The 17845-nt window shown below is 42.5% G+C and overlaps 1 protein-coding gene across 1 annotated transcript; it reads left to right on the top strand.

The window, feature by feature from the left end:
* The first annotated feature begins 10212 nt into the window (after positions 1 to 10212).
* On the top strand, positions 10213 to 14121 carry SOWAHA (sosondowah ankyrin repeat domain family member A). The gene has a single exon (XM_026685452.2). It carries the CDS (start codon positions 10354 to 10356, stop codon positions 11830 to 11832), a length of 1479 nt encoding a protein of 492 aa, XP_026541237.2. The 5' UTR covers positions 10213 to 10353; the 3' UTR covers positions 11833 to 14121.
* Positions 14122 to 17845: the final 3724 nt, after the last annotated feature.

Below are 17845 nucleotides of genomic sequence, written 5' to 3' on the forward strand. Positions count from 1 at the left end.
CTGATAGATCGCGGGAAAGGAGACTCAAGACCAGTGTGACTTTTTCAGCTCTTTATTTAATGTATAGATCTGTACAAGATCTTGGAGCCGTGGCAGCCCTTCATATAGGGATTGCTCGCGGCTCGCAGCCAATGACGGCTCTTTGAATCTCCCGCAATCAGCCCGGCCAATCGTGGTTGATTCGTATGGAGCCAATCACTGTAGTTCAGTTAACCAATCAGCTTGCAGAATGTGTGGACCAATCAGATAAGGGTATTTCAAGAATGCTAATATAGAACACCCCTCCCCTCTTGGTTCAGTCCTACGTAACGTAGTCCCGTACGTAGGTGGGGCTCTTTACGTGTCTACTTGACTTGTGCAGCTCAGTCTTGGCATTATCTTCGGCTGGTTCGGACGGGATCCTTGTTGCTCCCGTCCTTCTCGATGGAACTGCCTGGAAGGGTGAGTCCGGCCTATTGCTGCAACTCCCACCCGGTCTACCTGGGTTAGTCGAGTTGTTGGCTCTGCTGCTCCCTCCTGGTCTTTCCGGGCTGGTTGAGCTGGCTTGGCTGCTCCTTCCAGGTGAGGCTTCGCGCTGATCGTCCGCTGCCGGTTCCCTTCTGCCGAGGTCGTCTGCCAGTAAGTATTGTTGGTTTATCTTTCTGCCTATGGGTGTTGGTTGGGGGTGTTCGGTTTGTTGTTGTGTTCTGGGGGTGGGGGTTTCTCCTCCCTTTTGGTTGTTTGGGATTTCTCCCCCCCCCTCTAGTTTTTTTATTAATGTCTATTTGTGGTGTTTGTGTGTTACCTGTGTTGTCGGTGGTTGTCCTTGACCTTAGTTGGTCGATGTGTCGTTTTCAGCTTCTTCCATCTTCTGTTTCCAGCCGGTACGACCGGGAGCTCGTCACTTGGGTTATTTTGGCTGGTACCCAGAGTGGGTCCCCTGTAAAGTTTTTTGCGTCAACTGCATCTCCCGGAGTAAATGTGCAATATTTACTAGATGAGTCTGGTGGTTTGTCGGGGTTGTATGTTGGGTGCAGTCTATCTAGTTGTGATCATAACTTTCTGCCCATCAGTAGCTCTGCTGGGCTTTTGTTTGTTGACGTGCTGGGTGTTAATGTGTTGTATCGTGAGCATTTTATTAATTTTGTCGTGTATGTCCCCGGTGTCTATTTTCTCTAGCGTGTCTTTTGTGTAACGAACCATTCATTCCGCCCGCCCGTTCGCTGCCGGATGAGCAGGCGCTGTCAATGCATGTCGTATACCCCATTTGGCTAGAAATTTCTCAAATGACAACGCCGTGAATTGCGGCCCGTTGTCTGACACTATCAAGTCCAGTAGTCCATGGGTGGCAAACAGCTTTGTTAGTTTTTTGATAACGGCCTCCGTGGTGGTTGATTGCATGACGCTAACCTCCAGCCAGTTCGAGTAAGCGTCGACCATTATTAGAAAAGTATGTCCCTTTGTGGGTCCGGCAAAATCTATATGGACCCTTGACCATGGCCCCCTGGGGGTCTCCCATTCGAGAGTAGGCACGGGAGGGGGGTTTGGTCTGAATTTTTGGCATTTTCCGCATGTCGCCACCCATGTCTCAATATCTTTGTCCATCCCTGGCTACCAAGAGTAACTCCTGGCCAGGGCTTTCATTTTGACGATGCCAGGGTGTCCCTCATGCAGCATGGCCAGCACTCTTTTTTATAATGTCCCAGGAACCACAACTCTGTCCCCCCATAATATACAGCCCCTTTGTGTAAATAGTTCAGTCTGTCAGTTCCAGAAAGGTTAAACTGGTCTCCGCCATCGGTTTCCAGCCACCCTTTTCCCATCCAGTTCAAAACTCGCGCCAGTTGCCTGTCTTTATTAGTTTCTTTGGCAATGTCTGACGCGGTCAGGGGTGGGTTGGGTAATGTCTCTATCTGTAGTATAGATGTGGTGGGTGCTGGGTCATCTTCTAGGTCAGGTAGGGGAGAGCGGCTCAGTGCGTCTGCGTGTGAGATGCTTTTTCCTGGTTGGTGTATTAGTTGGTAGTTGTAGGCGGCAAGGAATTCCGACCACCTTGTCATCCTTGGTGACAATATGTTTGGGGTGGCCTTGTTCCCTGCCAGTATTCCTAGGAGTGGTTTATGGTCAGTGATAAGGGAAAAAGTCCTACCGTACAGGTATTCGTGGAACCGCTTCACGCCGGTGATCGCTGCTAGCGCCTCCTTGTCCAGCTGGCTATAATTCCTCTCTGCCCTGGACAATGCCTTGGAGAAGAATGCGATTGGCGCTTCTCTCCCGTCTGGCAGAGTGTGGCTTAGGATGGCTCCAACACCAAATGGTGAAGCGTCGCAGGTCACGGTCAACAGTAGGGTTTTGCTGTACTGCATGAGGACTGATTCTGATGTTAGCAGGTCTTTTATTTTCTGGAACGTGTTTTCTTCCCGCTTGCCCCAGGACCAGGTGGCTGTCTTGTCTAACAGCCTATGTAGGGGTTCCGCTGTTGTTGCCTTCTGTGGCAAGAAAACATTATAATATTTAATAAGTCTGAGGAAATCTTGCAGTTCCATTTTATTCTGAGGTCTAGGGGCTTTTTTGATGGCTTTAACTTTCTTTTCGGTGGGGTGGATTCCATTTTTGTCAATCAAAAACCCCAGGAACTCTACTTTCTCTGTGCATAGTTGGCACTTTTCTTTTTTTACTTTGAGTCCTGCCTCTTTAAATTTTTGCAGGACTTCCCTGAGGCAGCTTTCCAATTGGTTTTTGTTCTTCACCGATACTAGCACGTCATCGAAATAAGGCACCACCCCTTTTATTCCTTGTAATAATCGTTCCATTAGACTCTGGAATACCCCTGGGACCACGCTGACTCCAAATTGGAGTCTTTTGCAATGGAATGCCCCCCTGTGGGTCACAATAGCCTGTGCCTCGGCTGTCTTGGCGTCGACTGGCAGCTGCTGGTATGCCTGTGCCAGGTCGAGCTTTGCAAATACTTTTCCTCCCCCCAGCGAGTGTAGGAGGTGCTGTACCACCAGGACGGGGTATGCACTCTGCTGCAATGCGTGGTTGAGGGTGCCCTTGTAGTCACCGCAGATTCTCACGGACCCATCTGGCTTTATGGAGGTGACTATTGGGGTTTCCCACCGTGCGTGGTTTATCTGTTCCAGGACCCCTTGTGCAATGAGCTTGTCTAATTGCTCATCAATTTTGGGTTTGAGTGCGAAGGGCACTCGTCGTGGCTTAAGGCGGATCGGGACAATATTTGGGTTCAGATTAAATGAGATTGGGGACCCCCGGTACTTGCCTAATTCACTGTTGAAGACCTCCTGGAAGTCCTTCATGAGGTTCTCCTCCCAATCTGTTTCAGCGACATGGTTGATGCCAGTCACCTCGATCCCCAGTGGCGCGAACCACTCCAGTCCCAGCAGGCTTGGGCGGTCTTTATCCATGATGGTCAGTGGGAGTACTTCTGCATGTCCTTTGAAAACGACATGAAAGTGTCCGATTCCGACCATGGGGATCTGGTTCCCCTGGTAATCTTTTAGGGTCAGTCTCTGGCTTTCCAACTCCCGTCTGCGTATGCCGGGTACCAGACGCTTAATTGTATTCCAGGATACCATGGAGAGATAGGATCCGGAATCCACCTCCATGTTGCACGGCTGGCCCTCGATGTTTACCTGCACGTGCACTTTTCGGGCATCGGTTGTGTTCGAGTGCCCGATGGTGACCGTCTGGTGGGTCTCTTCCTTCCGACGGTTTTCGCTGAGCCGCTTGCTTCTGCCTTCGCGGCTCCACTGGCTCTCTGCGTGCCTGTCTCTGGTTCTGGGGGGGGTGCTGTCGCGTTGCCTTGGGCTGTAACTCCTCTTGTTCCGGCACACTTTGGCAATGTGTCCCTGTTTTTCACAGTGCCGGCAAATGGCATCTAGGAACCGGCACTCTGAACGGGGATGGTCTCCTCCGCACCCGGCACACTGAAACCCCGACTTACGACCTCTCCGCTCCTGTTGGTCTTGTTCCGATTGTAGTCTGTGGATTTCCTCCTCCTCATCTTCGGTCTCGGAAAAAGAGTCAATGTCCCCGTGGTGTGTGGTTGTGGCTTTTTGGCTTGCTTCTGGTCTTTTGTCTGGGGCTGGTGTGGCTTCCGTGGGTGATTGCCGGTCTATCGTGTTCATTTGCCACATTTTGGCTGCTGACTGTTTCGCTGCCTCGGCTGCAGTGGCTTCGGCGATGACTTCGGTGACTGTGATGTCCGTTCAAGCCATCAGCCGGCTCTGGAGTATGGGGTCCCTTAATCCGAGGACTACGCGGTCTCTCAGAGCCTCGTCCATGTTGGAAAAACCGCAGACACCCCCGAGGTTCCTTAGGGCCGCCACGAAGTCGCTGATGCTTTCCCCCTCTTTCTGGTCCCTTCTATAAAATTCATGCCTCCGGATGAGGTTGGGAACAGCTGGTGCGTTTTGCAGTAGCCGGTCCAGAACTGTCCATGCCATCTCCTTCACGTCTTGGGGTTTGGCCAGTGCCTTGGCCATCTTGAACACTGTGGGCCCGCAGTGTGTCAGGAACACGGCTCTCTTCCTCTGGTTGTTTGCGTCTTTCAGGTTGTTGCTCTCGAGGAACATGAGCAATAGATCGATGTACGATTCCCAGTCCTCTGCCGCCTGATCGAATGGTGCGGGTGGCGAGTTGCTGCCGGCCATCTCATCGGTTGTTCAGCTCTGGTTGCCATGTGCTCGACTGGTCTCTTTGTCTCAGAATCCTATCCTTGTCGCCAGTGTTAGATCGCGGGAAAGGAGACGCGAGACCAGTGTGACTTTTTCAGCTCTTTATTTAATGTATAGATCTGTACAAGATCTTGGAGCCGTGGCAGCCCTTCATATAGGGATTGCTCGCGGCTCGCAGCCAATGACGGCTCTTTGAATCTCCTGCGATCGGCCCAGCCAATCGCGGTTGATTCATATGGAGCCAATCACTGTAGTTCAGTTAACCAATCAGCTTGCAGAATGTGTGGACCAATCAGATAAGGGTATTTCAAGAATGCTAATATAGAACAACCCCTGTCTAGAAACTATAGTGGGGATCCAAGTTCACCAACTTGCTTCTTGTTAGGTAGGAGATTTGTGACTAGTCACATTGTCCCAAAGATGCTTTTTCAAGAGGCAACTGGACTTTCTGGTTTTGCTTTGAAGATGTTTTGCTTCTCATCCTAAAAGCTTCTTCAACTCTGAAGAAACTTTTAGGATGAGAAGTGCAACGTCTTCAAAGCAAAACAAAAAAGTCCAGTTGCTTCTTGAAAAAGCACCTTTGGGACAACCATGACCTGGATAACTGAGAATGTCCATAGATGACTAGTCATGTTCACTATGGCAGCAATTTTGTGCCCATAAAATGCTCCCAAAATTCAAAATGTGTCCTTCAACCTCAAAGGGTGCAGATTCCTGGTATAAATGTTCTTCCAAATAAATAGGCATGCTAGACGTTTCTTAAAACTGCAGCTTAAGCAGATACTTCTTAAGGACACCTTAAGGATAAAAGGAACTTCATTTTCTAAGCTTCAGGAATTGTTCTGAAAGCTGTGGTTTTTTGGCATAATAACTGGGAACAAAAATAATTAATTACTTAAGGAAATCCTGGGAGAAATAAATCAAGCAAACATTTTACCAGCCAAGGCAGTTTTGCCGTATGTATTCTTTGCTGTCTTGCCTTTAAATAACACATTTGTTCATACTGTGGTCTTTCCTACTGAAGCTAACAAAATTTGGCTCCATAAAAACAACAGAAACTAAGGCAGAGGCCTCAATTTTATTGTGCATATTTTTAAGTGCAACTTTGCTCAGTTTGTATTTGCTTTTAGAGTATTTTTAGCTGGATTACATTTTCATTGTATTTCCTCATCCATCACCACCTTCAGATGATGATTTTTAATACCTCCTATAGGATTCAGATGAACAGAAAAATATCAGTGCAAGTGGTCTCTTAGAACAGCCATTATGAGTTCTGAATTTATTTCAAGGATTTGCTAGTTCATATCCCTGTTTTGAACATGTTAAATTCCAAGTGGTTAGTATATTTATTTATTAGATCTGAAATCCCACCTTTATTACTGTACAAGTAGCTCAAGGTGGTGAATATACCAAATACTCCTTTTTCTTCCCATTTCCCCCACAACTACCCTGTGAGGTGAGTTGGGCTGAGAAAGAATGACTGGCCCAAAGTCACCTACCCAAAGTTCATGCCTAAGGCAGTACTAGAACTCACCAGTCTTCTAGTTTCTAGATCAGCACTTTAAACACTAATAGCAATAGCATTTAGACTTATATACCACTTCACCGTGCTTTTACAGCCCTCTCTAAGCAGTTTACAGAGTCAGCATATTGCCCCCAACAATCTGGGCCCTCATTTTACCCACCTCAAAAGGATGGAAGGTTGAGTCAACATTAAGCCTAGTGAGATTTGATCTGCCAAATTGTAGGCAACTGGCAGTCAGCAGAAGTAGCCTGCAGTACTGCATTCTAACCACTGTGCCACCGTGGCTCTTTAATCACTAACAAAACTATAATTCAATAGAAAGTGCAAATCTGTGATTTTATGTAAGTTGGTTTGAAAATGGATTAATAATATTTATAAAATACATTTTTTAAAAAAATGTTGTGCTTATGTCTAAAGACATCAGTTGTTTGACATTTGCTTATTGATGGGAACATTCATGGCCATATGAATTGCCTCAGACCCTTAATTCTTTCTCACACCCTTACAATGGCATAGAGGTATGCCTACTATAAGGCAATATAATTGGCCTCTGAATCTGCATTATCTCATTTCACTGCCTTGCATTATTTTCATCAGTGGGCACATTTGGAATTTTAAGACCATATGACAGATGCAGTCACCAAAAGGCTGTCATGGGAGATTTTTTCCTATTCCCAAAATGGCTGCCTAGATATGCCATAGCTCTTCCAGGTATTTTCCACCATGCTGGACTTTAATATATCTGGTACTTTGCTTTGGAACACACTAGCTTTCTACTTAATTATTTCTTAAAGACAGCAGTCACAATATTCTCAAAATTCTTAAAAAAGAAAATTCACAAAGAATTTCCCCCAGAATGTGATATCTTCCAGAAACTACACTGTAATTACATGATGCTAATTAGTTAGAATACTTTGCAGCCTTAGAAGCAGCATTTGAAATCACTGGACTTGCCATAGAGACCCAAGGAAACATAACACAGACAATCGCATCACAGATCAGAAGAACAAAGAATAAGAACCAAATCAGAGGACAGCACAGCCCACAAAAACTTATAGAAAGATCAAACCATCATCCCTCTCCTAGCAGTTAAAGAATGTACCACAATGATCATGGATATGTCACTATATATACAAAAAGCCAAAGAATTACTGGAAAACAAAGAAACCTACATCCCTGTAACACAACCTAATACAGAAAGTAGACAACCTGATCAACCCTGTTAACAAATCAGGCCAAATCAGAAAAGAAGAAGAGAGTGGATGAAAAGCAGTAGTCCCATCCTCCCATGCTTCTATGGATGCCCCAAAATATAAAAGTCCAACCTATCTCTTTAACATCATTACCAGGAACCCCAACATACAACATAGCTAAATAAATTTGAAAAAAGCTTGGACATCTTACAGAGGGGAGCAAATACTCTAACAACTTCCCATTATGTTGGTCCAGAAAATCAGACTCAATAAGAGAAGGTAAGATTATAATTTTATTTGATGTCACCCCACAATTTAAATCCATAAACTCATAACTAGTGAAAGAATCCATAGCAGCAGTACTACACAACACATCTTACCTTACCAAATACATTAAGACCAAAATACCCAGAATTATAGATCTCTTCAACTTCTGCCTATCTACTTTCAGTTGGATGGTCAAATATACCAATACATCAAAGGAACATCCATGGGATCACCACTCGCAGGACTCATAGCAGAGACTCTAATGCAGCATCTAGAAATATAGCACTGCCATACATAAGTGTTTTTTCTCCGGTGGGACCGGTCTATCAGGGCAACCTGGTCTACCCAATTATGAGATGGAGGCATATTGCTTCCATTGATGGTCACATATTACCATAGCAGTGCCATACATGCAATCAAAAATATGGATACAGTATGTGGATGACACCTTCGTCATAATAAAAAAGAAACAAGAGAAGACACATGAAACAATCAGCAACATCAATCAGAAAGAATAAATTCCATTAGGGAATTACGCAACAGCAACACACTATCTTTCCTGGATATTCTCAGCAGCGTAGGAAATGGTAGCACATTAAAAATACAGCTCTATCAATAAAACCCACCCACACTATCCAAGCACTCCACTGTCAAAGTAACAACCAAGAAGAGTTATGTAAGAACATTATTCAGATGAGCACAAACGCACGCCAGCAATCTAAAACACCAGAAAAAGGGAACAGAGCAGCATCTTCCACAAAATGGATATCCAGGCAACTTTATCTAAAAAAAAGTGCCTAACCATTCAACCCACTTCAGCAAGCATCTCAAGCTATGAAGGACAACACTGACACACATAAAAAATATCTCAGAAATAAGCACTCACTATTACAAGCATGTAGCATCACCATAGCACACAATCCAACTAAAGCCCTCCAAAACTTCTTAAGTAAGACTCAGTGGGCCTGGTGGGGGGGGGGGAGGAGCAAGAGTAATCTACAACACACTGTAACAGCCACTACCTATGTAGGGCAGGCAGGCAGGCAGGCAGGCAGAAGGCTAGCAGAACACATCCATGAATATCAACCAACAGTCAGAAGACACAATGAAAACTCCTTAATTTCACAATATGGGGACAGACTCAATCTTAGTGTCAACTGGGAAACTCAATATCCTAGACCAAGCTAAATCCATAAACATGAGGGAATTCCTTTAAACCTGGCACTCAGACACATCAGGCATCAATAGACACATAGAGATAAACCACATTTACAAACAATTCAAAACAGATAATAAGAAAGCTAAAAAGGAAACAAAAAGCCCAGAACACATTCCTCTCCAGCCAGATAAGCAGGAATGAATGCCAAAGAATCAGAAAACAATATCCTAATAGCAATAGCACTTAGACTTATATGTCACTTTATAGCCCTCTCTGAGCAGTTTACAGAGTCAGCATACTGCCCTCCCCAACAATCTGGGTGCTCATTTTACCGACCTCAGAAGGATGGAAGGCTGAATGAACCTTGAGCTTGGTGAGATTTGAACTGCCAAATTGCAGGCGTCCAGCAGTCAGCAAAAGTTGCCTGCAGTACTGCACTCTAAAACCACTGCTCCACTGTGGCTCAAGAACTACGAAGAAGACCATGCCCCCACCAACACTCAAGTGACTGTATACTGTATAAAGGGAGCAAATCACCAGCACTAATGATGTTACCTAGCCAGGTAATGAAACGTCTGCAAGCAAGCAAGCAAGCAAGCAAGCACTGAGACACAGGTCAACCCTGAACCACATATATTCTCTTCTATTAGACAGCATCAATTGGAGAAGGGCACCAAGTGGGCTCCCCAAAGCCCATTCTTGCTTTAGACAGAGGCAAAGTGATGGGAGAAGGGTGGGAATGTATGGCACCAGCAGAAAGGGCGTTTCTGTATTATATTCACACCTATATGCTCCTTTCTAGGAGGCTGGCACTGTCTGACACTGCAGAGAGCTGCAGACCAACACTATCTTCCAGAGCATATTTCTATGTCAACAGAACGATTCCTCCTGCCAAGCCCACGCAGTGCCATATATTAAAAGGCGTAAAAGAGTGCCTGGGAGTGCTTCAAAATAACTAGCTGCCAGCTATTTTGCTGCCCAGGCCTCTTTGCCACACTGAGCAATTGATTTACCTGGGCCATACCAAGACGGCTGCGTGCATCTCGGGGGGTGGGAGCTGCAAAAGCACAGAAACGCTCCCCTGCTTTTTGGAGGGGGTCTTGTTTGTTCTTCCCAAAGCAAGGAATTGGGTGGGGGGCGCTTCTCGTCTTAGTTTGACGCACGTGGTGGGACGGGAGGCGGGAGCCGCCTGTTGCTCGTGAAGGCAAAGCGGAGGCAGGACGATCTGCGGCTGCGCCTGAGGAGCCGCCTCGGGTTTCAGAAAAAAACGCGCCGTTCGAACTCAGGTGTGTTGCTCACTACAAATCCCAGCCGGCTGCGCGGCGGGCGGTGTTCGTCCCGCACTTTACCTCGTGCGTTCTCGGCCAGCTGGAAAGGAGGGCGCCAGAGAGATTCCTCCACAGCCGAGGAAGCGGCGGCAGGTGGCTGGAGCCTCCCGGGGAGCGGTCACCGTCTCTCTCTCTCTCTCTTTCTCCGCGGCTCCCACGCCCGTCGTCCGCCCTTTCCGTATCCCCTCAGCTGGCCGTACCGGGCATGGCTGAATTCTTGAATCAAGCCGCCCTGGTGGGCTTCCTTCGGAAACACGGCGGCAAGGTGCGCAAGTCGCTGCTGCTCGGCCACTTCAAGCCGCTGTTGGACGTGCCCGAGGCTTCGCCGGAGGTGCGAGCTGCTCTCCGCCAGCGCTTCATCTACTTGGTCGAGAGCGTGGCGGTCGTGCAGGTCTCGGAGGGGATCAAGTTGGTCGTGCTCAAAAAAAGGCACCAGTTGGTCCCGGATTCCTCCGATGCGGAACCGAGATCGATCGCCTTCGGGGACCTGTCTGATGAGGAAACAGAAGGCGCCGATTCTGGAGCGTCCGCTTGCCCTGCCGGCTTGGTGGCGCCTCGGAGCTCGCCTGGAGAGGAGGAGGAGGACCCTGAGGCGCATCGGACTCTCCCTGTGATCCAGTTGAAGAGCTTCTTTCAAAGGGGAGGCTCGGAAATCCTCAAAGTTCCCCGTGTCAAAGACCCTTTGGCCCCCAGAGGTGCCTCCCCAAAGCCCTGCATGCTGCCGGTCCGCTCGGTGCCCCCTCCCAGCAACGCTAAGAGATCGGAGGGGTTGAGCCCTGAGCAAGACAGGATCCCAGTCCAAGATGGTCTCCAAGTGGATCGAGCTGCCATCCTGCCGTCTACCTCCCCTCGGACTAAGAGGCGGCAGCTGAATGAAATGGGGCCCAAATCCCCGAGGAAGGGGTCAAAACCACTAAAGGTGGGTGAGGAGGTGGACGGCATGGCCAATGGGTCCTTGGAATCTGCTGAGCACCAGTGGGTGGTGAATGCCACAGCCGGCCAGTGGTCCCAGCAACTTCATGGCTTGCTCCTCAGTGACTTGAACCTAGCCAACAAAAGAGATTTCATGAGCGGCTTCACAGTTCTCCACTGGGCAGCTAAAAGTGGAAATTGCAGAACGCTGAGCAAAGTCATAGAAATGACTGAGAAAGGAGGCATTCACCTTGATGTAAATGCTAAGTCCTTCGGGGGTTATACTCCACTCCATATTGCTGCTATCCATGGGCAGGAAGAAGTTATTGCCCAGCTGGTCAAAGTTTACAATGCCAAAGTCAATTTAAGAGACTACAGTGGGAAGAAACCATTCCAGTATTTAAAAGAAGGCTCTTCTTTTAAAGTCAGACGTCTCTTAAATGACCCTGGTCTTCAGAACAACCCCGGACAGAACCCTTCCACCAAGAAGAACATAAAAGTGGCTGCTTCTATCTTGAGTTCCACCAGCACTGTCCTGGGGCTTTTATCTGACGATATTGCCTTCTATGAACTGACAAAAGGCATGAAGAAACCGGCTCCCATCAATAAATTTCTTAACATAGCCACAGCCCCTAGGAGGAAGTTGAAGTCTCAAAGGGCTTTTTCTTCTTCTTCTTCTTCCTTGTTTCAGGCCCTGGAGGAAGAACAGAATGAAACTGCATCAAAACATAGACCAATTTCAGAATTGTTTTTTGGTCACTTACCTCACTGAAATCGAGTAATACCAACATTTAATTAGACTTGGGTAGATCTCGCATTCACAAAAACACATTTTGCTTTGTACTTTTGAGTGTGTTTCAATTTAAATCTAATCTAAGGAGGAAAAAGGAAAGGTTATTCATAGGATTATGTTTTTAACTTGATAGTTGTTGCTTCCCAGCATTTGATAAGACAGGTTTTTTTAAACCAAATCTCATTTATTAAATGTAAATTGTTGAAGTTTCATCTGAATTTTATCCATTAGGTGGGAGTTGTTGTTTTTTTCCAACAAAAGATAAGATTTAGGTGCAAATTTCCATGAAAATCAGTTTAGTAAGGCAACAGTCCTGCAGTGTTTGAGAAAAAATCCTGCTGAAATCAGTGGACAGACTTTTGAGTCAGCACTGATAGAATTAAGAATTAACATTATATACAAGATAATTTATTTCAAAACAAAAATATATTTTATTTATGCATGCTGTTCTCAAAATCTTTTAAATGTCCTCTTGTGGGAACAAAAATATTTTTATCATTTCTTGGCGTCCTATCGTCCATTAAAGTAGATTTAAACAAACTCATTTGTAATAGCTCCCCTCTCCTAATGATGTGCCATTTATTAGGTTTGGAAATATTTGTTGTACAATAATTGAACAAGGTCCCATTTTATATCAATCTATTTTTCAGCTGATCTGATTTATGAAATTGAAAAGAAGGCAACTGTAGTAAAACTATATTTTTGTTTACAATCTAAAACTCCAGACTGATACTTTTCCATTCACTTTTTAAAAATAAATTGGAAAAAAGGAATACACTTGGCTTTTAGCAGCCAACAGAAGGCTAATTTATTTTATAAAAAATTAAAAGCCTCTATTAAATATATTTATGCATTTACTGTGTGTAGAATATGTAATGAAATTATAAATCTAGCTCATGCCAACTTAAAACAAAAGAAGCTTAATACCTCTACCTCACTGCAACAGTTATATGACTAGTTAAGACTTTTTATTTAGAAAAAGCATACAATCCTAATTGCACAATTACCTTGAGTTGATAATATATTGACAATTATAATATTCTGTCCTAAAAACATTTGAAAATATAGTAAGAAAATTTCTATTTAGGATATTTATTTTTACACAAGAAGGAATAGAACAACTTAAGGAGTTATTTTTATATTATTAATTGTATAAACATTTGAAATAAATCTGTTTACAGTTTCAGCCTATTCAGTATAGGATCTTACATTTATTGTGAAATTCTCAACATCAAATCCTTAGAGATTTAAAAAAGGCTTTTCATAAATTGTTATGTAAGCCTTGTATAAATGAGATGGCTATGATCCCACTTTACAAATAAATGTATGGTTGTTTTGTGTATATTAATTTAATACAATCAATTACTCTGTGGAATTAAATAAGGACTGCAAAACTGATATGAGTTTACAGGGAAGAACATTGCAAGTAAATGTATACAGAAATTTTGTGCCTTTCTAGTGCTGTTTGTACAATGTATGTGCTGTTATCATGATGGAATTTATTTCTATATTATGTTTCTAAGCCAAAGCCAATTTAAATCTGAAAAATTTGCATGAACTGAAACATGATGGTACAGTCTAGAACACCATCTATTGTAGTAACTGTAGTTAATAATTCAGCTACAAACAGAAATATAATTATCCCTGTTGGTACTATCACCTTACATAGAAAAAGACTTCCTTAACCGAATACTGTATCTGATTTGACTTTTAAAATGCATTCACAGATATATGAAATATTTCATGGAAGACATTTAAATACTTTGGAAAATGAAAAAAATATAAGTAAAAACTGAAGCATAAATCTATAGGACCATGCTTTAAAGCCAAATGATTATTTAACTACACATTTGTAATGCGGAAAAGCAAAAATATAAACTAATATATATTTGTAAACTTGTACATCTGACAGATTTAGCAAATACATCTTGAGCGGAATACATGCATGCCTGCAAAATCCACGTTGTTTGGTTGGGAATATAGCCATGTCAACAGCTTTAAAGACACATCTCTTTCTCTGACGTAGTTTTCTTTACAGATGTTTTGAACGCCACAGATGGTCTTTTTAAAAATCCATTGTTCTTCTACAACAAAATGGACAAACAGGCTAGCATATCTGTTTACAATAGTTTGGTTGTTTAATCCGCATTACTAGTTTCAATTTTCAACTGTGGCATTTCACTGGACTACTGTGAAACTCTTTTCAAGGTCAGTGGTTTTCAGAATGTTTTGTTATCAACCTTGCATTAATAAAGGCAGTGCTTCTTATTTTTGGATATGTGTGTTCATGTGTGCATGGGATAATATATCAAACTCTACAAAATATGGCAGTAAATGTGCTTTAATATGGAGGAGATGTAAATATTTACTGTTCACATTTTTTTAAAATAATTTCCAGGGACCACAATCTACAGAATTTGGATAATTTAGATTTAACGTGGCATATTATCACAGCTTTTAGGATCAGCCAGATTCATTAAATGAAATGGGGTTCCCAGTTTAGTAGAATCATCAATACACAAGAGTAGCATCCTTCCCTTGGCCATTTAATTGTGCAACATTTTGCTCTAATTATATTTATTTCAGCAGTACTCATTTTTGATACTAAACATTGAGAACATTTAAAAAGCACACTTCTTGTTTTAAAAAAGCCTCTCTCATACTTCTAGAATGGGAGGAACACAAGACAGTGATAATAGAGGTAGAACAATCTATTCTGTTCTCATTGGAAAAAAATGGGAGGAAGAGTCAGCTTTGTTTAAATAAAACCCTGTAAATGTGAAAATAAAATCAGGGGAGCCTTTTCAACATGTACAGATGCATCCAAAAATATTAGTACCCCTCCACTTCGGTGATGTTTGTTAAGTCATGCATCAAAGTATCTGCTTTGTGGATTATGGACTAAAGAATGGTGGATATTACAGTATCAGTTTCAGTATATTTCATGGTAAATTGGGATTCTTTGAGACAAAGGGGAGGGGTGCCAATTCTTTTCTAATACTAATCTACATGGGCACTAACAATTGACAACAACTCGGTCATATGCAATTAATGAATCCAACACTTTTGACTGTGTTTATATATGCAGGAGTGGTAGATGATTTTGAGAAATCTTTTTCAGCCCAGCTCATGTCACAGTTGTTGTGGGGGGAAAAACCAAAAAAAGGTCAGGTACCCCATCTTGAACTAAAAAAATATTCCAATTAATATTGATAATTAGTATTGCTAATAAAACTGGACCACTTTTCACAATGTTATTTATAAGTGTGAATTCCTGTCAGAAAACTGGGGAGGGTTCTATTTCACCAAAAACAACTGCACCTCTGAGGTACAGTTTTCCCTACCTGCAAACATGTCCCATCTAAAACTGATAATGTAATTTCCTTTCTTAGGAGGGAATATATTATTATGCATCTTTAAAACTCTTGAAACAAAGCAATTGGAACTTTTCCATGAAGGGTTAGTATTCATTTCTCAATATGGTAATATGATTTGCTTCTGCAGAAGAAATACTTCTCATATAATGAGAATTGGATTAGTTATGGATAATTCATCCTATTCAAAAGATAGCTAACATGTAATATTACTGCTCAGAGAGTAACAGGCAACCTACCTCTGAGTTAGACATAGTTAGACAATCTAATGACTCAAACCAGAGCAAAAAAAGGTGAAGATGTTAGTGTCTCACAATTGTCAATCTTGCACTTAGAAAACTGTAAACACTTACAAGAAAGCAATCTTTATGCAGTTGGTTGCTATCCCTTGCAAAGGGTGTTAGAGAAGAAATAGATTAGACCCAAAGGACCTTTAAGATAAAGCTTGTATGCAGATTATTCTTTCTTGCTGTTTCTTCTTAACACATGAATCTGAATAGATTCAAACAAAACTTCTTGTTCCTTGTTCCCAGGGAACAATAGCTAACAGACGACAATACAAGAGGTTGTGGAGTAAGAAAGATGTGAAAGACAATGGGAAGAAATGTCTAGAGAAGTGAGGAAATCTTTCTTCCTTAAGAGATTAAGAATGTGGTGTAAAATTCTCAAAGGTCCTACTAAACTGATTGATTACATGCCATCAAGTCATTTTTGACTCATAGTTATCACTTTCTCCATGACAATCTATATCTAACCTGTACCTTTAGGCCTCCCAGCGGTACACTCATTGCCATTATAACCAAATCCATTCATTTTGCTGCTGGTCTTCTCTTTCCATCCGTCTTTTCCAGCACTAGAACCTTCTCCAGAGTGCTGGATCTTTGAATAATAGTGTCCAAAGTAGGATAATTTGGACCTGTCCATATGTGCCACAAATGAGAACTCTGGGGTGACTTATTAGTTGTTCCTTTGGCTTCCAACAAGTAGGTAGCATAGTTATTTGACAGCCAAATAGCATAGACAGCCAGTTTTCATCTCATTGTAAAGCATTATTTGGCCAGGAACTACAGAACAATTTTCTTTTGGAAAATTCTAGATACCTATGTAGCATTCCACTGCATGATTACTCAGCAGTACAGTTCTTAAAAAATTCTTCAATATTTTATTTCTAGTTGCTGTGACTAATGCTCTTTAGATTCAGTACTACTTGTTTTTAAGGAAGCATAGAAGTAAGTGTGTGTGTGTGTGTGTGTGTACTTAAAAGTGAGCTCTTTTGGGGTCAATGACATAAGCATATACTGCCTGAAAATCCTATACACATTTTTGTGAGGAAATGATGGCAGTTAGCCATTTCTTTCAGCTTTTCCTGGCATTGTTGTGAACATGCCTTATCAGAAATCAGGCTACATTCTGAACCTTCTTGAACACAGAAATTAAGCTATCTAGGACCATTGATCTAGATTCAGCTTGGATCCCCCAAATCATGGGACAGAAATATCACTACTATATGCTTATTCTGTGAAAAAACATCATTTCATGGAGAACTTTATGTTTCCCTGTGGCTTTGTGTATTTAAGTTGCCTGACCTACATTTCCTTGGTGTCCTTTGTTGCTTTATTTGAATGTGAATCAAAGCAAGCAATTTGCTCGTAGTGGATATTTTGAACTGGTAGTACCAACAACAAAGCATGTCACTAAAGATATTCATGACACACCCTTGGTATTTGCAATTTGTTTAGATACAAACAATATAATAAAAGCATCAGGCCAGGTACTAACAGCAATTTGTTTTTCAGGAGAGAGGAACTCTCTTTGCTTCAGTTGAGGTGGGTGGGCTGATAGACTTTCCTCAGGGGCAACACATTGAAATTTGAAGGAAATTGCATTCTATTCTACTCTACTCTACTCTACTCTACTCTACTCTATTCCACTCCACTCCACTTAATAATTAAGATGGACAAATGTTTTTATATATATATATATATATATATATATATATATATATATATATATATATATATATATATATATATATATATATATATATATATATATATATATATATATTTGTTTTCTGAGGTTCTCGGGGTATTTGTATGTGGATCTTTGGTTATTCGGGTTTTCTCCGCGTAAGATTGGAAGTATCGGAGCACAGCGTTTGATGAAGTCTCATTCATCATCTTCAGGCTTGCTTCTTCGGCTCTGTGCTTCTCAGAGTGATGTGAGCTTTCAGCTGCTTCTTCCTTCTAACTGCCAGTGGGGGTGTGACCAATCGGAGCGCAGCCAAGCCCCCACCCAGTCAAGTCACACCCCACTGGCAGTTAGAAGGAAGAAGCTAGCTGAAACTCACATCACTCTGAGCTACAGAGCAAAGCAAGCCTGAAATGATGATATGAGACTTCATCAAATTATATAATATTGAATCTATAAAATAACAAAGATCCATATATATATATATATTATATTATATATATATATATTCTTAAGTTTTTACTGGTACTTACATGTATGGTATTCAGCTTTGTTGATTATTTTCCCACATCATTATAGTTGTGCTTTTAAAGTTGTAGCAACGTTTCAGCAGAATCTCATCTGCCATCATCAGGCTACATCATCAC

The sequence above is a fragment of the Notechis scutatus genome, chromosome 2, assembly GCF_049901735.1.
Source record: "Notechis scutatus isolate UNSWTSFEM ecotype Mainland chromosome 2, rNotScu1.2, whole genome shotgun sequence".
In the NCBI taxonomy this organism is placed as follows: Eukaryota; Metazoa; Chordata; class Lepidosauria; order Squamata; family Elapidae; genus Notechis; species Notechis scutatus.

What these genes read in the sequence shown, in the direction of transcription:
- SOWAHA (XM_026685452.2), top strand. Translation starts at nt 10,354, where the DNA reads ATGGCTGAATTCTTGAATCAAGCCGCCCTGGTGGGCTTCCTTCGGAAA.